Raw genomic sequence first — 25,552 nt, forward strand, 5'->3', positions numbered from 1 at the left:
GTGAAGCATTGAACATGACACTGTGGAATGGTCTGAGAGGGGAAGCATTGAACATGACACTGTGGAATGGTCTGAGAGGGGAAGCATTGAACATGACACTGTGGAATGGTCTGAGAGGGCAAGCATTGAACATGACACTGGAATGGTCTGAGAGGGGAAGCACTGAACATGACACTGTGGAATGGTCTGAGAGGGGAAGCATTGAACATGACACTGTGGAATGGTCTGAGAGGGGAAGCATTGAACATTACACTGTGGAATGGTCTGAGAGGGGAAGCATTGAACATGACACTGGAATGTCTGAGAGGGGAAGCATTGAACATGACACTGTGGAATGGTCTGGGAAGCGTTGAACATGACACTGTGGAATGGTCTGAGAGGTGAAGCATTGAACATGACACTGTGGAATGGTCTGAGAGGTGAAGCATTGAACATTACACTGTGGAATGGTCTGAGAGGGGAAGCATTGAACATGACACTGTGGAATGGTCTGAGAGGGAAAGCATTGAACATGACACTGTGGAATGGTCTGAGAGGTGAAGCATTGAACATGACACTGTGGAATGGTCTGGGAAGCATTTAACCCCATATCTTCTCTATCTGCTCTCTGAATGCAAACAAACACAATGGCCCAGCAGTAACGACCTAATGAAATGGTGCATCCTCTGGCCCGCATCCACGCTGGTCATGTGATCTCACAACAGAGATTTCACAACAAAGCAGGTTGGAGGTTCCTGCAGCTGTGGAGGCTTGGTGTGGAGTAGGAAGGCTGTAGCCCCATGTAAGAGCACTCGTGTTAGGCTGCTAGAGTATGCCCTGACCCTAACGGCCCTACGAGACAGACCTGCACTAGGACCTGACTGACTGACTGACTGGCTGCATGACTGACTGGCTGACTTACCGAGAATAGACGGTTTGGCTGACAACGTCACAAAAATGCATTGATGTAGCCGAAAGGTGTGCACTGTTTAATTATGAACGGTCAGATAGCTTTTATCTTCTTATCCATACCATGTCTTGTTTTGAGGTGTTTTGAGTGATGTCATGCTAGTATGTCAAAAAATATGTCAAAAAATGTGCAAGCTAGCTAACCAACAACTCTAACAATGTTTTCAATAAACATTTGGAGATTAAATATACAATGCATTCAGAAAGTATTCAGTCCACTTAACTTTTTCCACATTTTGTTACGTTACAGCCTTATTCAAAAATTGATTAAATATGTATTTTTTTTATCAATCTACACACAATACCCCATAATGACAAAGTGAAAACAGGTTTTTAGACATTTTTGCAAATAAAAATACCTTATTTACGTAAGTATTCAGACCCTTTGCTATGAGACTCGCAATTGAGCTCAGGTGCATCCTGTTTCCATTAATCATCCTTGAGATGTTTCTACAAATTGATTGGAGTCCACCTGTGGTAAATTCAATTGATTAGGCATGATTTGGAAAGGCTCACACCTGTCTATATAAGGTCCCACAGTTGACCATGCATATCAGAGCAAAAACTAAGCCATGAGGTCGAAGAAATTGTCCGTAGAGCTCCAAGATAGGATTGTGTCGAGGCACAGATCTGGGGAAGGGTAACAAAAAATGTCTGCAGCATTGAAGGTCCCCAAGAACACAATGGCCTCCATCTTTCTTAAATGGAAGAAGTTTGGAACCACCTAGACTCTTCCTAGAGCTGGCTGCCCGGCCAAACTGAGCAATCAAGGAAGAAGGGCCTTGGACAGGGAGGTGACCAAGAACCCAATGGTCACTCTGACAGAGCTCCAGAGTTCCTCTGTGGAGATGGGAGAACCTTCCAGAAGGACAATCATCTCTGCAGCACTCCACCAATCAGGCCTTTATGATAGAGTGGCCAGACGGACGCCACTCCTCAGTAATAGGCACATGACAGCCCACCTGCAGTTTGCCAGACCATAAGAAACAAGATTCTCTAGTCTGATGAAACCAAGATTGAACTATTTAGCCTGAATGCTAAGCGTCACGTCTGGAGGAAACCTGGCACCATCCCTAAGGTGAAGCATGGTGGTGGCAGTATCATGCTGTGGGGATGTTTTTCAGCGGCAGGGACTGGGAGACTAGTCAGGATCGAGGGAAAGATGAACGGAGCAAAGTACAGAGATCCTTGATGAAAACCTGCTCAGGACCTCAGACTGGGGCGAAGGTTCACCTTCCGACAAGACAACGGCCCTAATCACCCAGCCAAGACAACGCAGGAGTGGCTTCAGGACATGTCTCTGAATATCCTTGAGTGGCCCAGCCAGAGACCTGAAAATATCTGGGCAGCGACACTCCCCATCCAACCTTGCGGAGCTTGAGGCGATCTACAGAAAAGAATGGGAGAAACTCCCCAAATACCGGTGTGCAAAGCTTGTAGCATAATACCCAAGAAGACTCGAGGCTGTAATTGCTGCCAATGGTGCTTCAATGAAGTACTGAGCAAATGGTCTGAATACTTATGTACATGTGATATTTCCAGTTTTTTTTGTTGCAAAAACTTCTAAAAACCTGTTTTTGCTTTGTCATTATAGGATATTGTGTGTAAATTGAGGGGGGGGAACGATTTAATCCATTTCAGAATAAGGCTGTAATGTAACAAAATGTGGGAAAAGTCCAGGGGTCTGTGTACTTTCCGAACGTACTGTAGTTTACATGTTGTCAACAATCTAAGCCAACCCTGTCTGTTTTGCCCCATAGTTGCACACACGTCAGTTTTGTTGCTTAACAACCAACCCGTCTATACTCCTGGAGCTAATCTGTGCAGCTTGATAGTGGAGTAGTCAGCCAGCCACATGCCCCAACACCAGCGCCTCTGTCTGATGGAAGCCCTCCAGATCTGTTCCCCGCATTCTCTTCTGCCTTCAGCTTATGTTCCGTGGAGAACGGGCTCTGGGCTGTGATAGGAATCAGGACGTGTTTACTCATACCTCTGTGTGATGATCAGAAGCTATCAGTCGTCAGCGTCTGTCTGCTATTGGACTCATACTTTATCAAAGGCTGGATCACCTTGAGCTGAGGAGCTTTAACCATGTCAGCGAGAAGTCCCAGGGCCGGCAGCCCGGTGGCGTGGTATTCCCTGAACCACTACCCGTCCCTGGGGAAGGAGGCAGCCAGAGAGAGGGCCAGATGCCAGCTGCAGCCCATGCTGAGGCACCACCAGGGGGACAGCAACACACAGCAGGGCCTCACTGAGGTGGGATCTGACTGGCACCTCTGGCTAGCAGTATAGGGAATAATATGGCTACGTTGTGGGCTGTAACTTGAGGTTAGAGTTCAGTGTGTCTGTCCTAGATATGTTTTATCAGAGGACACACTCGTCTCTGTTGCCTTTATCTTGATGTTCTGCTTTTGTTTTGGCTGGAAAGCTGTTAGTTATCTAACACCAGGAACTTCATATTTGATTTCATGTTTGATTTCAAAAGTTGATAATGCTTTGGTTTTTCAGTGGAATGTAAATGAATTGCTCAGATTTGTTTCATCTGTAAAGCGTATCAACAACATCAATGCATAAAATAATGTGTCATATCTGAAACCAACCTTTTGAAATCTAAACACCTGCGGTGGGTAATGTTCTAAAACACAAGCCGTCCATTGATTTCATGCATTTGAGTTGGTTTCTTTGGATGTTTATTATAGCCAAACAGACTGAGCGAGTCTACAATCTCTTTGTACATCTTCATCACATTTCCAACTGTGTAATTTGATAACGAGGATGAATTTTAGCAACATGTTTCTACCATACTTGTATCTCTACAAAATGTAACATATACTGGTGATTATTTTTACTCTGCATATGAGATGAAGACATCCTAACTGTATTACTCTTTTTCCTTTGTCCCCATGTGCTCATCTGTGGCTGTGAGAAGATAGCAGGTCTCTGGTTTCACTAAGGCAGCTGAGAGCTAGCTAGAGTGTGTTAGGACTTGTGTTGGCCTCATGTTGATCTCTACCAGGCTGCTAAAACATGGAACCCTTCCCAGACAGCTACTGTAGCTAGCTAGCCGTCAGAGAGCCTGCCCCATCACCCTTTACATCAGCATTGATCCATTTCCAACATGTTCTGACCTGTCATTCTTACTCAAAATACTCGGTACACCATGTCATAGAAGCCATTATCACCTGTGTATGTTTTGTTTTGGCTCTGTGTATGCATGTCATGAAAAGTACATGGGTGTGTTCTTATGAGCAAGGCCTTTTCCGAAAGTGGCAGTTTGTTGCCCTTTTCACAGCCTTGAGATGGGATTACAAATGACATTGTCAGCAGGTCAATTTGCTTACTTTCCTCATACATGGATCACTAAATGTGAACTGTTGTGTGTATGTCTTCAGGCTCACCTGGTAGCAGCATTTGAGCAGAGCTTGGGGAACATGACCATCCGACTCCAGGGACTTACCACCACGGCTGAGCAGAAGGTATGGACTGGGGCTGTGGTCTGTTTCCTTACAAATATGTCCGTCCTTCCTTGGATGGATGGTGGAGCTAATTGTGTTGTTTTATCATGTTGTTGTGTTGTAGGACTCTGAGCTAAACGAGCTGAGGAAGACCATAGAACACCTGAAGAAGCAGAATACCGCAGTCCAGGCAGCCATCAACGGTGACATCAATCTCCCAGAGACCTCCTGCCATTCCATAGCTTCAGCCAATGAGAGCTCCCAGTCTCACCTGGACCTGCGTATCCACAGACAGCACTCATCTGACAGTGTGTCCAGCATCACAAGCGCCACCAGCCACTCCAGTGTGGGCAGCAACCAGGAGCTGGACTCCAAGAACAAGAAGAAGAAGAACTGGGTAGGTCCTCCACTGTCTGTCTGTCTGTCTGTCTGTATGTCTGTCTGTCGCTGGCTGACTAGCTAGCTGTCTGTCTGTCGCTCTGTGTGTGTCTGTCTGTCGCTCTGTGTGTGTCTCTCTGTCTGTCGCTCTGTGTCTGTCTGTCTGTCGCTCTGTGTGTGTGTCTGTCTGTCACTCTGTGTGTGTCTGTCTGTCGCTGGCTGACTAGCTAACTGTCGCTCTGTGTGTCTCTGTCTGTCTGTCTGTCTGTCGCTGGCTGACTAGCTAACTGTCTGTCTGTCACTCTGTGTGTCTGTCTGTCTGTCTGTCTGTCGCTGGCTGACTAGCTAGCTGTCTGTCGCTCTGTGTGTCTGTGTCTCTGTCTGTCTGTCTGTCGCTGGCTGACTAGCTAGCTGTCTGTCTGTCGCTCTGTGTGTGTCTGTCTGTCGCTGGCTGACTAGCTAGCTGTCTGTCTGTCGCTCTGTGTGTGTCTGTCTGTCTAATCTGTAATGTGTTTTTGACCTTTCCTCCAATCCTCCTGATTGTCTCAGCCTCCTTGTGCAGGAGCAAAGGTGAATATGCTTATTGCTCTTAGGGAGCTCCTCTAGAAACTAGACTGTGAGTGGAGTTTTGTGAGCAGTTCTCTTATTGCATATGAAAAACCGCAAACAAACTGTACGTTGCTACAATAAGGTTTAGTCTGTAGTCTGTTATAGTTAGATACAAGCTTAGGTCAATGTACATTTTTTTGCCTGTAGAAAAGGCAGATGTGTGTATATTCTGGTTCAACATGGCCTGTAACCTATGAAGTCAAATTAAAATGTGTGTGTGTTCTTTTGTCCTGATATAATAATGCTGTTGCGTGTGTTGGAGGGAAGGTGAAAGATGACTATGTATGCAGACTGTCCACAGTGATGATACTTGTACAGATGTACTATCTTAATTTGACCAGTTTCTCACAGCAGTAAAATAATCCTGCAGCAACAGGAAAGGTGAATTATTATGTGGATTATAATTAATGGACATTTTTATAGGGGTTGTTATATTTTTTGTTAAAATAAATAAAGTCTGAAATTTTCAAGTGAAAATGACAAACTTTAGAATCCTTTTTAACCTGTTTAAATGAAAATATCTGCAACAACAGTGTGATCAAATTAAGATAGGACATCTGTAGCTATGTATAGGTTAGAAGTACAACCGTGGAGTACCTGAATATTTGACCACAAGTGGGGAGACGGCTCCTGAGTTTAAATATCTAAATCTGCCTTTTAGTGATTGAGTAGTCATGTCAATTAGTGAGAAGTTGTCAAAGTGATATCTTATTCTCTCTAATAGCCTGGTGTTCATTCCCTGTGTGTAGCTGTGAGTTGTTTGCATTCAGTCTCTTTAGTGAGCTACCTTGTGAACAGCCTAGTCTCTGTCCCTAACACCTGTACAAGGTCTTGGATTATTTAAGTGAGCTAAAAGTTGAAGTTGTCTATGATCAGCATGCTGTTTTGTCTTGTATTTTCCCTCTTGTGCTCTCCTATGGTGTGGCAGGTTTATGAGGTAAGATCACACACTCTTTCCAAAAAATATTATTGCTTGTTCAGTTGGAGATGGTGAAAGAGTAGAAGTTTATAAATGCTTTGTGTACAGGTTTTTCTTTCAACTCCCTGATGTGTCTGTGTGTTTCACTATGTACTCAGGTCTCTCTCTTTTCTTCCCTGCTCCCTGTTCCTCCCCCTGTCCCCGGCTGCAGCTGCGGAGCTCCTTCAAGCAGGCATTTGGGAAGAAGAAGTCGCCCAAGTCTGCGTCCTCCCACTCAGACATTGAGGAGATGACCGACTGTTCTCTGCCCTCCTCCCCCAAGCTAACAGCATATAACTGCTCCACCATCTCTACACCCATGCTCCAGAACTCCCACTCCAACTCTTTGTGAGTACCTGGGCCCAGACCAATAGAACATTAGACGCTCACCTGTTGATAACTGGGAGGAGATAGTGGATCATAATAGAAGCTCCCTGTTCCCTCAACTCAGGGGTCGGGAGTCAACTCAGGGGTCGGGAGTCAACTCAGGGGTCGGGAGTCAACTCAGGGGTCGGGAGTCAACTCAGGGGTTGGAAGGATTACATGACCATATTAATGATTACAACTGACTCCCATCGTGTCTGATACAAAGAAGTTTATATGTACAGTGTATATATATATATACACCAGTACCCCATATGCACCAGTACCCCATATGCACCAGTACCCCATATGCACCAGTACCCCATATGCACCAGTACCCCATATGCACCAGCACCCCATATATATCAGCACCCCATATACACCAGCTCCCCATATACACCAGTTCCCCATATACACCAGTACCCCATATACACCAGCTCCCCATATACACCAGTTCCCCATATACACCAGTACCCCATATACACCAGTACCCCATATACACCAGTAACCCCTATATACCAGTACCACATGCATAACTCTGTGTGTGATAATTAGAGACTGCATGGCCTCATTGTTTTAGTCCCTAGTTGGATGTTTGTATTGAATCTGTCCCTCTCTTGTCCGTCTGTCTGTTTCTCTAGCCCCATTCTCTCTCCCCTGCCTGTTAGTGGGCGTGGCCGGGGCGGTAGAACTGGGGTGTTGAGGTCTGGGTCTCTGGCTCGGTAATAGAGTGTGAATAACGTCTGTAAACCCCCATTCACTTTTTGATCAATTCTGATGATGGATAATCCTAACAAATGGCCTTGATGCACCAAGTGATTATCCTACCAGTTCATCTCAACTTCATCACTCATGCCTGTTGTGCTATTGAAACTAGAATGAAGGAGCCAATCACACATCCTTCACAGGACCTTCATCTTGTCCTGTTTACTATTGCCTGATTGCCTGGACCCCTATCTACAACACAGTGATTCAGTGCCTCTGGATTAACTTGGAATAAGCAACAATATTTCTTGGCAGTGACAAAACATGTACTTGTATAGCATGTTACTGAGCTTTTGATCACTGTATGAAAAGCATAATTGTCTGATAATTGTCTGCAAGAGAATGTGCTTCATGGGATTTTCTGGGGATGTGCTATTGAGGACTGGCCTTCTGTATAACCCTGAACTGACCAGACTGTCTATGTCTTGTCTGCAGGATCTCAGAGTACACAGACAGCGAGGCGGAGAAGGTGATGGGGCTCCGCAGTGAGCTCCGAGACAAGGAGATGAAGCTGACTGACATACGCCTGGAGGCCCTCAGCTCCGCCCACCAGCTGGACCAGCTCAGGGAGTCCATGAACCGCATGCAGGTGAGGGTGACCATAACGTAACCACATATGACCAATGACATAGGACATGACGAGGGCCTGGAGGTTTCCCTGACCTTGTGACCTGGGGAAAACTCCACACCCTATAAATGACCACTCAAACATTGGCCATCACAAAGCACATCAAATAGAATGTGGTGAGATGCTTTGAGCTGTGTTTGACCTGGTGTGTTGTAACCTGTCCTCAGGGCGAGATAGAGAGGCTGAAGACCGAGAATGACTGTCTGAAGATGGAGAGTCAGGACAGCTGCAGCAGAGCAGCCTCACAGGCCTCAGTGGCCTCACCCTCAGCGGGCCAGTCACAGCACGGCCTCGCCCTAACAGAGTCCACCAGCCTCGGTAAGATTGAGTGTGTGAGTAAGTGATCAAAGTGTGCGTGCGTGCATGTTTTAGTCTCTGTGCGTGTGTATGTGTGTGTGTGATTGTTTGTAGTCCGGTTTGCAGTAGTCAACATCTATGTCCCTGTCTCTGTAGACATGCTGTTGGAGGACAACGGGGACGGTAGCTCACGGAAAGAAGGACAACACGTCAAGGTGGTCGTAACTCTGGATGAGGACACCAAGTGGAAAGAGGTACCAAACTTCTTACATTTCCAACTCACAAAAATTACAATGGCTACCAAATAATGGATGACTGTGCCCATATTTGTCCTTAATATCGTATCTTATTTTATAGGACCGTAGACCTCGTCATTTCCTGATTGGTTGCATTGGTGTCAGTGGGAAAACTAAGTGGGATGTGCTTGATGGGGTGGTCAGACGTCTCTTCAAGGTAAATCAACAGGCACTAAAAACTCTTGGTAGAGGAGTGACTAGTTACACCTGTATTTGATGTGTGATTGGTCCCTGTTCCTGTATCTGATTATTTGATTGGTCCCTGGTCTTGTAGCTGATAATGTCATTGGTCCCAGGTCTTGTATCTGATAATGTGATTGGTCCCAGGTCTTGTATCTGATAATGTGATTGGTCCCTGGTCCTGTATCTGATAATGTGATTGGTCCCTGGTCCTGTATCTGATTTGTGATTGGTCCCTGGTCCTGCAGGAGTACATCATCCATGTGGACCCAGTCAGCCAGCTGGGTCTAAACTCAGACTGTGTCCTGGGCTATAGCATCGGGGACATCCATCGCACCAGTGGGGCTGACACCCCTGAACTCCTGCCCTGTGGATACCTTGTTGGAGATAGTGACACCATCTCTGTCTCCCTCAAAGGTATGGGCAAGAATGGACCTCTGTGCAAAGTTTAGAAAATGAGATCTATGCCCCTATCACTCCCGTTGTTTTTGCTAGTAGTCACTATTTAAGTAAATCTGAGCCCTGTAATTAAAAGCTGTCTGGATCAGTGAATAACAAAACAAATAAGTGAATAATAAAAAAATAAGTGAACATATCCTTTAACATTTATGTGTTCTGTGCTGCCACCTGCCTGTAGGTGTGTGTGAGCACAGCCAGGACAGCCTGGTATTCGAGACACTGATTCCCAAGCCCCTGCTGCAGCGCTACTTGTCCCAGCTGCATGACCACGGCAGGATCATCCTGTCTGGCCCCAGCGGCACTGGAAAGAGCTTCCTGGCCAGCCGGTTGGCCGAACACATGGTGCTGAGGGAGAGGAGTGAGGTCACCGATGGGACCATTGCCACGTTCAACGTAGACCACAAGTCAAGCAAGGTCTGTCAAACACTATCAGGAATAACCTTTACCATGAGATACTTTCTGTATGAGAGCAGAGGTGCCAGAATCTAACCCTAATGAGTATAGCTATATGAGAGAGAGGACATTACAGAATGGAAATGCTTATTCCTCCTTACATTTGAACTGTTGGAGGATACAGTCATTGGAAAACATGTTTGATATGTCATTAGTAAGGTATCTGTGTGGTATTTTAGAGGCTGTATGGGGAATCATTGTGTGGTTAATGTAGAAATGTTAAACTCTGTAGTCTGTTTGTTGCTGGTGTCCAGGAGCTGTGTCAGTACCTGTCTAACCTGGCTGACAAGTGTAATAGTATGAGTCATGGGGTGAACATGCCCCTTGTGGTCATACTGGACAACCTGCACCGCAGCAGCTCCCTGGGAGAGGTCTTCAATGGCCTGCTCAGCTGCAAGCACCACCGCTGGTCAGTACACACACACACACACACACAGACACACAGAGACGCACAGGCACACCCACACACACATATATACACACACATAAAAACATTTGTATTTGTGTGACACTCCTAAATCCTCAATTACTTGTTTTTTCACAGTCCTTATATCATTGGAACAATGAATCAGGCTACATCGACCACTCCCAACCTCCAGCTTCATCATAACTTCAAGTATATCATATCCTATAATTTCTTATATGTGACTGTATTTTTTCAGTAAACAATTAATGTGGTATGATGTCATCTCTATTCTGAAATGTAAAATTGTATTTGTGTGACTTGTCATGTAGACCCCACAAGAGGGCAGTATTTATAAATGGATGGAGTGATATCTCTGTTCTCTGCCTAACCCTGATTAGAGGTTCATTTGAACAGTAACTGATCATCCTCTAAACTGTTGTCTGGTTACTGTGTGGGTGTCCTGTCTAGGTGGGTGCTGTGTGCCAACCATACTGAGCCAGTGAAGGGCTTCCTGGGTCGGTTCCTGAGGAGGAGGCTGATGGAGACAGAGATCAGCAGCCGACAGCGCAATGCTGAGCTGGTGAGGATCATTGAGTGGATCCCTACTGTCTGGCATCACCTCAACCGGTTCCTGGAGTCCCACAGCTCCTCGGACGTCACCATCGGTAAGATCCACTAAAAATCACATTTTCTTTTCTTTTTGTCTGACATTATCTGGCCAAGTTGTTTTACATTATGACGTAAGAGATGGATGAATAGATATTTAACTGTGCCTGAATGAATGCATGCTTTTCTATTGTCTATTTGAAATGTGTCAATATAGAAAACATATATGGGACAAGATTGAAGGTTCCATTGAATGAAAAGAGATGTTTTGTTGACATTTGTCTCTCTATCTTCCTCCCAGGGCCCCGCCTCTTCCTGTCCTGCCCCATGGATGTGGAGGGATCCAGAGTGTGGTTCACAGATCTGTGGAACTATTCCATCATTCCCTACATGCTGGAGGCTGTCCGAGAGGGGCTGCAGGTACTGTAAAATTACACAACGCTGGAAATGTGGCATCAATTCACATTTGCAGTAGAACAAGGCCTTTGAATGATGGTTAGTAACTAACACACATACACAGAGATGCAATACATGCATGTATATAATAAGCCCCCCCCCCCACACACACACACACACACACACACATATTTTTTAACACTTTTTTGGTTACTACATGATTCCATATGTGTTATTTCATAGTCTTGATGTCTTTACTATTATTCTACAATGTAGAAAATAGTAAACATAAAGAAAAACCCTTGAAGGAGTAGTTTTTAAGGAAAATCACTGATCATCTAGTATTATTCTAACCGAGTCTGTCTGTCTGTCGACCTGTCTGTCTCCTAGCTGTATGGGAGGAGAGCTCCATGGGAGGATCCAGCACAGTGGGTGGTGGAGAGCTATCCCTGGGCAGCCAGCCCCCTGCAGCACGAATGGACCCAGCTGCTGAAGCTCCGGCCAGTGGACGTGGGATTCGATGGATACTCCATCTCCAAAGACGGCTGTCCCTGCAAGCAGGTTCCCCAGGGAGACACTAACGGAGACCCCCTGGTAAGTGAATTATAATCCCTTCCTCATGTTAGCCTTTCTGACAATCTTCATCCCAAATATCAGTTGGATTTGGAAATATTGAAGAAAGTCTGTTTGGTATGACATTACACAATAATCCTGTATGTGATGATGGTCTGTATGGACAAAGGCTTCACTTGATGTTTGTATCCAAGATCAAAGTCTTTCATTAAGGTGCTTTTAAAGACTATCTACTGTCCTATTGATGCTTTTATGGTTAGCATCGGTGTCTGTATGTAGGGGACAACCTATCTGACCTCTGACCTCTAATCTCCACAGATGAACATGCTGATGAAGCTAAAGGAAGCGGCCCACTGCTCTGCCAGCACTCAGAGCTACGACAGCGACTCCAACAGCAACCAGGATCACCATGACAACACCGTGCTGGACTTATCACTGGAGTGCACACTATGAGTCTCACTGGGTCAGATAATACTCACTGTGGCTGGGACACATCCTAACTTGAGATACCTTTGTGTTAGTCATCCATTGACATCAATGGGAGACTGATATGAGGTTATGTATTTGAAGATGTATTTAAAGTAAGAATTTGGACTTCTGTAATTTCAGATCTTTAGGCAGACATATTACATAATAGTTGGAACTCACTACTTTCCAAAAAGGGTTCTTCAAAGGGTCCTCCTATGGGGACAGCCGAAGAACCCTTTTAGGTTCTAGATAGCATAACCTTTTATTCTAAGAGTGTAGACCTTACAGGGCTATTAAATTCCGGTCCTGAAGGGATGAAATACTTCTGTTTTTTCATCCTCTCCTTCTAATTCAGATCTGGAAACCACTTGAATACAATTAACTACCAGATAGAAACAAAAAAAACTGAAATGTTTCTCCCTTCCAGGACTGGAATTTAATAGCCTTGGGCCATACTGGGTGCTGGTAACCCAAGATAAAAATCCCAGTCAAAGTTCAATAACCTGAATAATTTCAACTCAGTACTCTACTATTTTCAGTGTTTATTAGGAGTCTGTTTACAATCACAGGCAAAGACAGTCAACCATATAAATAAATGACAAATCTTATGAGACGTCAAACCTGTTGCCTTGACTGTGACCTAACCTAGGCTATAGCTCATGAGATGTCAAACCGGTTGCCTTGACTGTGACCTAACCTAGGCTATAGCTCATGAGATGTCAAACCGGTTGCCTTGACTGTGACCTAACCTAGGCTATAGCTCATGAGATGTCAAACCGGTTGCCTTGACTGTGACCTAACCTAGGCTATAGCTTATCAGATGTCAAACCGTTTGCCTTGACTGTGACCTAACCTAGGCTATAGTTTATCAGATGTCAAACCGGTTGCCTTGACTGTGACCTAACCTAGGCTATAGCTTATGTGGTCCAAACTGAGTAGCAATAACTGGATATACATTCACTCAGCTGCATAGAGCTTTTTTTAATTTATTTTTTATTTCACCTTTATTTAACCAAGTAGGCAAGTTGAGAACAAGTTCTCATTTACAATTGCGACCTGGCCAAGATAAAGCAAAGCAGTTCGACACATACAACAACGCAGAGTTACACATGGAGTAAAACAAACATACAGTCAATAATACAGTAGAAAAATAAGTCTATATACAATGTGAACAAGTGAGGTGAGATAAGGGAGGTAAAGGCAAAAAAAAGGCCATGTTGGCGAAGTAAATACAATATAGCAAGTAAAACACTGGAATGGTTGATTTGCAGTGGAAGAATGTGCAAAGTAGAGAGAAATAATGGGGTGCAAAGGAGCAAAATAAATACAGTAGGGGGAGAGGTAGTTGTTTGGGCTAAATTATAAATGGGCTATGTACAGGTGCAGTAATCTGTGAGCTGCTCTGACATATGGTGCTTAAAGCTAGTGAGGGAGATAAGTGTTTCCAGTTTCAGAGATTTTTGTAGTTTGTTCCAGTCATTGGCAGCAGAGAACTGGAAGGAGAGGCGGCCAAAGGAAGAATTGGTTTTGGGGGTGACCATAGAGATATACCTGCTGGAGCGCGTGCTACAGGTGGGTGCTGCTATGGTGACCAGCGAGCTGAGATAAGGGGGGACTTTACCTAGCAGCTTGACCTGTGTGCATTTTCTTAGTGGAGAGGCACACACCATGGTGGACATATTTTTTATGCTTAACTTTCAAATGATGCCTTGCTACTTTTATAACAACGGTGGTAACACGCATGCCTTTAATGAACATGATTTCTATAGAGGCTGTGCAGAGTTTAGGTCCTGGCTGCTAGCTTGTTCAGACTTTGATGAAAACACATCCTTTCTGTGCACCTAGCGGGTAGCAAAAAGGTCTAGGCTTTGGTTAGGGATTTTTTTAAATCAGTGATGCTTATAGGATTTTTTGGTGCTCTGCTTGGGAAAATGTGAACTTATTGACAGAATTATTTTTTTTTATATATTACCTCATGAGCATTTCAAACAGTATCCCAACCGTGCTTGTTTGTCTTTTGTTCAGCTCAAAACGGAGCGCAATCCCTGCATGAAATGTTTCAACCCAGTGTTTCTCTTATAGAGGCACTTTGGACATGTAGACCCACATCTGAAAGGTCCCAGTCTAGAAAGGAATCCGAGCGACTGCATGGCTTTGAGACAGAGGCTGGCGTGTCTAGTCATTCACTCTGGAGAATTAGCACCAGGACCATTTGCATCAAGTGTTAATGGGATCCTCAGTGTTGCTGTATTGGAGTGACTAGAATTGATTCCCTAATAAGATGGAGTTTTTTCAGAGTGGCTTATGCTACTACGAGGCACCACTTTGGTTGCTCCCCCTCACAAGGTCCCCATTATCTGCCAGTGTTGTTGCTGTTCATCCTCTGAGTGTTCTTAGAAACAAATGCTATGCAAATTTCATTTGGAATTTTTGACTAAAGCCAAAACAAAAATTCGCTTCCATTTTTACGTATTGTCAAAAGTTGTATTGTAAGTACATTGATGTGTGAATATTTTTGTGAGGTTTGTATTTTCACTACCATGTCTTACTGGATTGTAAAGGGTGATGCAAGCACAAATAGAAAATGTTTGTTTTTCTTTTCTTGGTCCCACAAAGTTTGGATGTTGGAATGTTGTGAAAAAGGTGTGCTATTGAATCTAGTTGTTAATAATGTTTAATAATTATTTGATATGTGCATTTTGCTTATGTAAAAAAAAAATGTAAATATTTTATCTGAATCCCACGTTTTGAAAACATTTTCTAGAAATCTTGTACAGAAATAGAGAGTAGTCATTTGTGTACAGTTTGGTTTATAGATTGTATGTTGTCAATAATTTATGTGAAATATCATGAGACTGAGAATAAATCTGGTCACGATACTGTACTTTTCATTTTTTTGTATTCAGAGAAATCCTCTAAAGTTATTTTAAATGCAAAAAGTTTTATTTGATCTCATGTGGTTTTAAATATTGTTCAGCAATGTTCAGTGTGTTAAGCCCAGTTCCATTGTCTCAACTCTGTCTCAACTTTCTGTTATTATTTAGGCTACCTATGTAATTTTCTGTTATTATTTAGGCTACCTATGTGACTGGTATGTCCTCCGGTCTATACCCCATATACCTGCCATCTGTACAGTAGAAGTGTGTACAACCAGAATGGAGGGCCACAGTGACTGCACCTTTTCATTGTCTGTTTTAAGACAGTGGAAGACCATGCGTTCTTTCATACTGACCTGTCTTTTGTATTAGAACAGCAGTGACACCTCATCTATCATCGTCTACTTTTTGTAGTAGAAATATAATGAATCCTATTGACATTCAGTAATGATTTATTAAGTGTTATTGTGTGTTTTTTTTACCATTGTCAAGAAAGCAGGAGTTGTTCTTTACATTTTCTAGTTTTATTTGGAAAAAAATACTCTCAAAATACAAACATTTAAAGAAAGCATACAAATAATATATGTATTTTTAAGTTATACATTGAACATAGATTAAAGACATTGCATCTGGATTGTAAGAGCCTGGCCTTTTCACAATAGCATTGTAATCGGATATAATCCTCTTGGTATAAAAATGCCCCTTACAAAATATGGTACAAAGAGTAAAAGGTGCAAAAATATGTCAAATTTGCTTAATAAGTACTGAAATATCTGCCTCAACCAATATGACCCCCTACATTTAACATAAAGGAGAATTGGTTATATCACAGACAAATAGGCTATGTGTTCAAATTAAAGAATGCATGGGTCTCATTTGGGTAATAATGTCTATATACAATATATGTGACAATATACAGTATGTGTTTAAACTTTATATAAGCATAATGTATGTGTTATGCACAACTAAGACACTGTAATCTCTTCATCCTCTGATTCTGAGAAGTCGGAGTGCTTGCTGGAGTTGCAAGGCGAAGAGAGGTGCGACTCCACACTGTTCAAAAGTTCGCGCTCTGATGGCGAGCGGCAGAAGGCTGAACGCGGGCTGTCCCGCCTGAACGCATCCTCCACCTCCTCACAGGACTTCTTCCCGACGTCACTGAGGTCCGGGTGGGGGTTCATTTTAGTTGGAAGGGTTTGTTCCCGGCAACCTCCGGACGACAACAACTCCCTCTCTTTGGAATTGCGCCATTTCATTCTTCGGTTTTGGAACCATATTTTCACCTTGAAAAATACATGAAATATTATTAGGCTATCTAATAGGCCTAATGGTTGATTCTAATAACAATAGTATAACATACCAGTAATAATCCCAAAATAGGCCTAGCCTATATTAAGATTATGTTTTGTATTGATGTGGGCCTAAATTACTTTTTAATTTTTACCTGTGAGTCTTTTAGCCCAAGTTTTGCAGCCAGCTTCTTTCTGTCTGGTTTGCTGATGTATTTCTGTTTCTGAAACATTTTCTCCAGGGCTTTGCGCTGGACATCAGAGAACACTGCCCGTCGGAGCATCCCTCTCCTGGGCTTTCCTCTTGCAGCCAGCGGCCATGAAAAGGTACCAGGGATAGGAACCACTGAAGACGATGCTAAAATATTTTTCAAAACAACATACCATTAGCATTGCATCATGTCAGTCAAGAAAATGCACACATAGGCTAAGTGAATGTGAAAGTAGACTAGCCTGGCCTTTTCTTCAGCGAGTGGGTGGAGGGGTTAAAGGTGCATATGAGATAATTATTTCGTAGTTTAAACCAAAGTCTCTTTTTAAGATCCGAAATGCAGTCCGTTTGAGTGAATTGGCACGAAGCAGCTAATTAGCACATTGCTTGGTCCCTTATAGCATTGGTATGGTAAAAAGGCAGAGTATCCCTTTTGAAAGGCCCAATGAAAGATAGAGTAGCTAATGAAGCGTGAACGGTAATTGTGTAGTAATGAACTAACTGAAAAAAGGCTTAGGACAGGCCGCTAAAGCCATATATTACTGCAACAAAAGAGATCTACACTTTCAAACTAATCACAACTGTCTGCATGCCAAGATCATTTGGAGAATACTGATGGCTGGGCCCTATTTTTGCCACACATCCTTTTTCATTAAATACGAAAAGCTATGAGGCTAAAGTTGTTTTGTTGCTCTCAAAACAAGCTGTCTCTAAATCCAGATCTGCACCTTATCCATTTTAGATTATTTTAATCGTCTTTATTGTTGGCTATTCGAAAGCCAATTTATGTGTGAATTCACTATAACTTCGGGAAAAAAATAAACCTATATTCTTAATCTTGAAATATACTGTATAACAGAGAGCACTGTAGCATTAGACCGGCCCATAGCCTATCATTAGATTGTACTTGCACGACTCCAGGCTACTGTGCTATCTACAGTGCCTTGAAAAAGTATTCATCCCCTTGGCGTTTTTCCTATTTTGTTGCATTAAAACCTGTAATTTAAATAGATTTTTTATTTGGATTACATTTAATGGACATACACAAAATAGTCCAAATTAGTGAAGTGAAATTACAAAAATTACTTGTTAAAAAAATATATAAAAAATAAAAAACAGTAAAGTGGTGAGTGCGTATGTATTCATCACCTTTGCTATGAAGCTCCTAAATAAGATCTGGTGCACCTAATTACCTTCAGAAGTCACATAATTAGTTAAATAAAGTCCACCTGTGTGCAATCTAAGTGTCACATGACCTGTCACATGATCTACGTATATATACACACCTGTTCTGAAAGGCCCTAGAGTCTGCAACACCACTAGGCAAGGGCTACCACCAAGCAAGCGGCACCATGAAGACCAAGGAGCTCTCCAAACAGGTCAGGGACAAAGTTGTGGAGAAGTCCAGATCAGGGTTGCGTTATAAAAAAATATCAGAAACTTTGAACATCCCACGGAGCATCATTAAATCCATTATTAAAAAATGCAAAGAATATGACACCACAAGAAACCTGCCAAGAGAGGGCCACCCACCAAACCTCACAGACCAGGCAAGGAGGGCATTAATCAGAGAGGCAACAAAGAGACCAAAGATAACCTTGAAGGAGCTGCAAAGCTCCACAGCGGAGATTGGAGTATCTGTCCATAGGACCACTTTAATCCATACACTCCACAGAGCTGGGCTTTATGGAAGAGTGGCCAGAAAAAGTCATTGCTTAAAGAAAAAAATATGCAAACACGTTTGGTGTTCGGTAAAAGGCATGTGGGAGACTCCCCAAACATATGGAAGAAGGTACTCTGGTCAGATGAGAATAAAATTGAGCTTTTTGGCCATCAAGGAAAACGCTATGTCTTGTGCAAACCCAACACCTCTCACCACCCCGAGAAAATCATCCCCAAAGTGAAGCATGGTGGTGGCAGCATCATGCTGTGGGGATATTTTTAATCGGCAGGGACTGGGAAACTGGTCAGAATTGAAGGAATGATGGATGGCGTTAAATACAGGGAAATTCTTGAGGGAAACCTGTTTCAGTCTTCCAGAGATTTGAGACTGGGGTGGAGGTTCACCTTCCAGCAGGACAATGACCCTAAGCATACTGCTAAAGCAACATTCGAATGGTTTAAGGGGAAACATTTAAATGTCTTGGAATGGCCTAGTCAAAGCCCAGACCTCAATCCAATTGAGAATCTGTGGTATGACTTAAAAATAGCTGTACACCAGCAGAATCCATCCAACTTGAAGGAGCTGGAGCAGTGTTGCCTTGAAGAATGGGCAAAAATCCCAGTGGCTAGATGTGCCAAGCTTATAGAGACCTACCCCAAGAGACTTGCAGCTGTAATTGCTGCAAAAGGTCTTATTTCTTGTTTGTTTCACAAAAAAAGTGTCTTCAAAGTGGTAGGCGTGTTGTGTAAATCAAATGATACAAACCCCCCAAAAATCTATTTTAATTCCAGGTTGTAAGGCAACAAAATAGAAAAAATGCCACTGAGGTGAATACTTTCGCAAGCCACTGTATTGTTAGCTAACTTTAGATTTTTCACATCAGCACGATCCATAAACATGCATAACCCTCTATGTGGTCTTGTGAGAATATTGAAATAATGAATAGCCCTAATGGGAAATTAGTCCATGACTGGTAAATGCCTATCAGCAGAATGTGTGTGGCTGCCGGAGGGAGCTGACCAATTAGTCATGGTGCTGAAAGCTTTGTGAGTTATCAGTAACTAAGTGCACTGGCTCTGTGGGAAAGAGAAGCAATGAAGAGACGCAAGCAGCTTCCTTGTGAGAGGGGATCCGCCTCAAATTTAGACCATGACAATTGCGGCTAATTTGTAGATTAGGGGAACCGGTGCAAAATGTCAGCAGTTCCTGCCTCTGCTAAATAGGGCATCAAATTGGCGAGACTGATTCCACGATGTTCTTCGGCTTCCAACCTCTGAACTAACGGTTGTATTTCCTCTAGATTCAACTAGCCAATGGCAGATTGTTTTAAGGCACAACGACATCAGCTGAATACATGGAGCATGACATCGGATTATTAAGTGGATTTACCTGGAAAATAGGATGCTCTGAGGAAGGGGTGAAACGATCCGTCAAAATATGGCAGAGGGAAGGTTTTCCCGTGCATGGCATGATGCATTGATGGTGTACACGATGCTGTGATTCAAAATGAAAGAAAACATTGAATTAAATTACTCATTTCGTTTTGTCAAATCATATAGGCCTAAAATGTTGTGATACTGCCCTCATAATCTCGATACATGCATTACACAAATGCACATCCCTGCGTAACAAATGCTACATAATGAAGTTTACATTAGCCTATACATTCCCAATAATCTTACCGTTTCTCGTTTCTGGTGCTAGGATGGCATTAACTCCAAACTTCAGATAGTTAGGGTCGTTGTTGATGGAGAGTGGGTTCTGAGGAGAGCCCGTTCTTGTCTGTGCTGAAGTGGTGATGACAGCTTGGTCAGTGTGGTGACTGCAGGTCAGCGTGGTGGCTCCTGATCCCGGGGGAGACACGCTGGGTAACGGAATCGTCCGGTGCAAGTAGCTCACTGGCCGGCTGATCCTCAACAGGTCCTCCACCAAAAAGCTTGAGTGTGCGGCGAACGCTGAATGCAAGGACTGGGGCAGAGAGTGAGCTGCCGGCGGTCGAAGTAGTCTGGGGTACATATCGGGAGCCGCAAGTGCACTAGGGAACATCATTGCTCCTTTTGGGTGGATAAGGAAAAGTAATTGTAAAGAGCCCTTTCTCACTGAATGAGTTTCCGTGGCCTATAGGATCCAAGTGGAAAGACTCACAGTTCTCTTCTGACCATTCCATTTAGAAGAAGCTTTTTATAGTGGACCGTTAGCAAAGCCTTTTCGAAACTGACAGTCAAACAATGAAGTTCAACAAAGTTCTCGACGTGAGTTTCTTTCAGGGGAAATTCAGTGCCTGCTGATTGGTTCGAAGAAGCAATTTATGATTGGATTAGACTTCATAAGCAAGCGCTAGACAATGTCCTTTTAACAAAGAAAGTGTAGTCATCAATTTTGCACACTGACCACTTTTTGGTATAGTTTTCACTGTGATAACGGTGGCAGCACACAGAGACTAATTAAAGGCTATTTTAAAGGACTCCACAACGTTTGTCTGTGAATAGAGGGTTTATTAAAAAAGTGTTTTTTAAATTAATTTGAGCATATAACAGCATAATGTCGTTAGTTTCGGGCTTGTGGGAGGAACTTTGAGAATATGTATGGTGATTGCCTCATTTCTATTAGGATGCAATGCCATAATTGTAATTATTTGTAAATATTATCCGCATTCACTTGTATTCAAAATAATGTTGTAATTAGGCTATTGTTGTTATTATTATTGTTATTATTATTATTAGGCTTATTGTTTTGTATGACCATTTTCCCTCGTAGCTCATTGAAACGGTTGTTTAAAAAAACATTGTAGCATAGCCTATTGGGTAGGATATTATGAGCACAATATGTCGTCTGTACCAGTATGTTTTTCCCTGCGAAAATCAGACAGGCTTTAATGTCAGAATATTTAACTGGTGTGTTAAAAACGGTGAATCTGAGAGATCCCATTTCATGTCGCTGGTGCCTCCGAAAATAATGTGCAGCTCTGGCCATTGCGCTCTTATCCTCTTATCCATGAAGTAACTGTCACCCTCTCAGCTGTTTGTTCTTTCTTACCCTGACACAAATCTTTCTAAAAAATCGTATTATTCAGTTTGATTTCAATGGGCGGTTAGAGTCTCATTCTTTAAGTGCATTTGTGCTGTAAGACACCAATAGATAAAACGGTTTTGAATTTAATGACTACATTTATTCAAAATAACTGTTGTGTGTCAGTGTGTGCCTTGGAAATGTGTGTCCTATTTCTTGAAAGACCAAAACAGGGAAGAAAAATCATCAATGAGCCTACTTGCAATTAGATGCCTAATGTATTTTAACAGTCACTATAATGCTATTTAGCCTAAGGTTTGAGAATGAACCATGTGACTTTAAGACATTTCATTAAAAAATGAATGATAGGCCAAGTTATGTAGGCCTAATAATAAAACATAAATAAACCTGGTGGTATGACAGCTATAGTTCACATTGATGTCATTAAATTAGTATTATTATTATTATCACCATTTTAAGAGTTAAAAGTTTAGGGCATGATCTTTTGTTAACGCTTTATTTTAAGGTTCCGTAACAAACCATTTAAAATGCATTTATAAAGTGTGTGTTGACTATTTATGAATCATTACTCCAACATTTATAAATCCTTTATTAATCATCAGTAAAGTATTTTTTGCAGTCCCCAATCCAAAGTTAACGCTATTTATACTTGATAAATACTTTACAAATATTTTGAGGGATCAGTGAAATTTCTCAACAAAATATGGGCATGCCATTTGTAGACATTTCAGTAGTACCTGATAAAAAAATAAGCACACATCACAGGATTTAAATATATATACATAGGCCTATGTCAATGTGAATAACTAGCTTACTAACATTTAAAAATGTGTTAATAATGGTTAATAAATGGCGAACAAACTGTTTGTTAATGCCTTATAAATGGTTTATTATGGACCCTTAAAATAGTGTTACCGATTTTTTATTTTTTTATTTTTTTTACAAGCTCCATAAGTTTTTTCCACTGTATCTGCCATTTAAACCGTAGAAGCATTGTTTAGAGGGCTAAGTCAGACCCATGCAGCGCTACACATGGGTTCATTTTATTGTAGCCTAGTAGGCAGGCCTATGTCAAAGCGAAAACTTTTAGGATAGGTTGCAAACCGCAGGAGGAAAATGATAACCGCCCATTGATGAAATAGATTATAAAACAGGGGGGAAAGTTAACAAAAGAGTTTCTTTGAGGAAGATTCTATTTCGAAGTTCTTTTCTGTGATCGTCTAGGAGAGGTGAATCCTGAGGCCTGTTGGCTAAGACCTGTGACTAATGGCGTTTGACCGCTGCTCTCTCTTTTTTGTTCTCCTAACCATTCATTTTAAAGTGGTTACCTTCACATTTCTTTCTGGAGAGTCAACACTTCTGCTTTGAAAGTGCGCGGAAGGTAAGCCCGCGTGTGTCCTAAGTGATGGCACAGAAGGCAAATCTCCATGAAATTATGCGCCAGGCGCTTCCCATGAAAATAGATGCATGGTAACCATGTCCATTACTAACGCAAAAATTAATTGTCATATTTTTTGTATATATTTTACAAATGATCTAATATTAGTAGGCTCCAATTAGCCATCTGATCCATCAGTCTTGCATGTTACCCATGCATGGCCGAGTGAGTTTATTTAGGCTATTTATAGGTGAATCCCATTTGGGCTGTGGATATTTTATGCAAAAGAGCCCTGGCAGTAAAGACATCGTTAGCAAAACTTCGTCATAAACACAAATTAATCCCACTCAATCTTTTCAGACCATAGAGCAATGTATTTATTAGGACAGAGCAGAGTCTACACTGTAGGCCTACGTTTGTGGTGTGAGGTTCATGGTGTGTGACGGTTATATATCAAGTTTTAATGCTATAGCCTCTATTCATCGTGCCTTGTCTAGCAATTTTCAGATGGTGTCAGTATTTAGGCCTTTTACCTGTTATAGGCAAAATATTGAAATAATATATTGAAATGTTCATAGGCTGAGGAGACTAATTACTGTAACATTCTTGAATTAAACAAATTATGCGTATAAACACTCCTTAAGAGAAGAGGGTCATTTGACAAATGACATGTTTTGTATATATATAAGCCACTTAGCTTAAACAGTTAATGTCTGAGTAAACAGACAAGTAATTACGTAACCGTGAAATCATTACATTTTTAGATAAATGTATTGATCATTAGATTTGCGTTTTATGTCCCGCCTGGGGAACCCATATTAAGACACATTAACACAGCACCCACCTTCACAGAGAAAAAACATCACTGTTAAGTTCAAAGCGTTTTATTATTTCAGGAACCTTCGAAAATCCCCCTATTGTACAAATCAAGCAGATGGTTTGCAGGAAATATAGCTTAGCCCCAGTGACCGAAACTAATTTCTACTAGCTTTCCAAGTCTGACACGATTGTTTTCTCTTTACCAAATATAGTCTAGAGAAACAGCTGGTCGGTCGCTGAATTAAACACATTTAAAACACATTTTTCAAATATTATATCCCCACCCTCACCACCCCACGCTTGTCCGTAGACACAAGAGGTGGGTGCATTGAAATGATAATGATACTGTAGATAGATACAGTAAGACTGCCGCAAAATATTTGAACCGTTTCCTAGATTCATTGTTATATATTCAGGTTAATGACGTACATTTGTGAAAATGTTGATTAATAATGTATGGCCTTCTTGCAACCTCATTTTTTTTGCCTAATGTATGGTACTCTTTACCTGACTTTCTATTCAATATATTTAACTGTATTTAGTGAGCAGATACTGTAAATAGACCCATCATTAGCATTAAGATTAATAAATTCTATTTATTTTTCTTTAAAGCAATAATAATAAGTGTTTTTATAATTTCATTGCAGACTATGACAACATTCAGAGAAATTGGCCTATAGGCCTACCAAAGCATCGTTGAAAGTTATGCTGTTAAAAAAAAACTTTTTTACTGGTGATATATTTAAAAGGAAATCATCAATTTCTAATTTTGTTTTTACACACGGTCTATTTATTTTACACGCTGCTTTGGAGATGGACGGTCTTTACACCTTCTATAAGCCGCCTTCTTGAGTGGTGCTCTCCCTCTTCAAGTCTGGCTCAGCAGCTGTTTCTGACTAGGATCCGGCCACTGCGGAACATTGGAGGGATTAGGAATGGCCCAAGATACAGAGGAGCTCTGACAAGCATTAAATCGATATTAACTTTGCATTAAACATAACCCCCCGTTTTCAAACGGAGAGAGGCACAAGTCCACGGACAAAGCGTTTCAGTGTGTGTTGCTCTGAATGCACCTGTTCCCCAATTTACTTGGCAGCCAATCTGTGCTAATGACGGGTTTCTATTGAGCCCCCACCAGTGTCAGTTAGTCCATCCTTTGTCTGGTCATAGATTCATAATGATGTTTTGCTTAGTTAACTACTACAGGTTTACTACTAAATATTTACCACTTAATCAATATATTGTCATAGCGTCACCTTATTGTCTGTTTGACTGCTGCATGATTACAATGATGGGAAATTGGGCATCTTACCTTGTCATGATGGCTACATTAATTTTAAGTATGAGGTGAAATCCCAACTTTTGTTTGAGTCTGTCAACATTTATCAACCAATTAAATGTTATATGCTTCCAAGGGGGAATGGAAATAAGACCTATGCTATATTCTAGCAGCATTGGTCAGGAATATGATATAGCCCAAGATAAAAATGTTGCATAAAAAATATACTGTAACCTTTGACCTACTCTAGAGGACTGGGATGTTTTGGAACAGATGTGCCCACCTTTGTGGATAGAATTGTAATCTTACCATACGCAATATATTTGCATTTAACCAGGCAAGTCAGTTAAGAACAAATTATTATTTACAATGACGGCGCCGCCGTATGGGACTCCCAATTATGGCCAGTTGTGATACAGCCTGGAATCGAACCAGGGTCTGTAGTGACACCTCTAGCACTGAGATGCAGTGCCTTAGACTGCTGCCCCACCCGAGAGCCCTTAAATAGTGGATACCTATGTGTCTATAAGTGCCAACTAACCATTTATTTTGTTCCTTTGGTAACACTTTTTTGGGATAATCCCAAGTAGATGGTTTGTAGTTGTTCAGTATCTGTTCAATAACTGTCAACAACAACTATCCACTAACCCTAGCCCTAACCTTAACCCTTATCCTCTCTGAAATTAACCCTAACCCTAACCTTTACCCTTATTCTTAACCTTAACCGTAACCTTAGCAAGCAGTTGATTATCAACAGACAGTTTGTTGA

At 42.0% G+C, this 25,552-nt stretch overlaps 2 protein-coding genes across 7 annotated transcripts in view; one reads left to right on the forward strand and one right to left on the reverse strand.

Moving 5' to 3' along the window:
• LOC110499041 (neuron navigator 2) overlaps positions 1-15,117 on the forward strand; it is a 79,035-nt gene extending 63,918 nt beyond the window's left edge. For all 6 annotated transcript variants that reach the window (XM_090211847.1, XM_036958479.2, XM_036958480.2 and 3 more), the window contains 15 exons: positions 4,341-4,424; positions 4,528-4,800; positions 6,521-6,696; positions 7,912-8,065; positions 8,272-8,422; positions 8,558-8,655; positions 8,759-8,854; positions 9,126-9,294; positions 9,515-9,750; positions 10,044-10,198; positions 10,334-10,405; positions 10,664-10,860; positions 11,103-11,221; positions 11,588-11,791; positions 12,089-15,117. In XM_090211847.1, the coding sequence (XP_090067973.1) occupies positions 4,341-4,424; positions 4,528-4,800; positions 6,521-6,696; positions 7,912-8,065; positions 8,272-8,422; positions 8,558-8,655; positions 8,759-8,854; positions 9,126-9,294; positions 9,515-9,750; positions 10,044-10,198; positions 10,334-10,405; positions 10,664-10,860; positions 11,103-11,221; positions 11,588-11,791; positions 12,089-12,223 (2,319 nt within the window). In that variant the 3' untranslated portion in view covers positions 12,224-15,117. The remainder of the gene's footprint in view (positions 1-4,340; positions 4,425-4,527; positions 4,801-6,520; positions 6,697-7,911; positions 8,066-8,271; positions 8,423-8,557; positions 8,656-8,758; positions 8,855-9,125; positions 9,295-9,514; positions 9,751-10,043; positions 10,199-10,333; positions 10,406-10,663; positions 10,861-11,102; positions 11,222-11,587; positions 11,792-12,088) is intronic.
• Positions 15,118-15,616: 499 nt separating this feature from the next.
• On the reverse strand, positions 15,617-20,504 carry LOC110499068 (homeobox protein DBX1-B-like). Its single transcript, XM_021575949.3, has 4 exons — positions 19,960-20,504; positions 19,667-19,771; positions 16,559-16,761; positions 15,617-16,397 (listed from the first exon to the last, which is right to left on the reverse strand). Exons 1-4 carry the CDS (start codon positions 20,324-20,326, stop codon positions 16,080-16,082), a joined length of 993 nt encoding a protein of 330 aa, XP_021431624.1. The 5' UTR covers positions 20,327-20,504; the 3' UTR covers positions 15,617-16,079.
• Between the last annotated feature and the right edge of the window lie 5,048 nt (positions 20,505-25,552).

Source organism: Oncorhynchus mykiss, chromosome 2 (genome assembly GCF_057628025.1).
Source record: "Oncorhynchus mykiss isolate SJ-2025 chromosome 2, ASM5762802v1, whole genome shotgun sequence".
Lineage (NCBI taxonomy): Eukaryota > Metazoa > Chordata > Actinopteri > Salmoniformes > Salmonidae > Oncorhynchus > Oncorhynchus mykiss.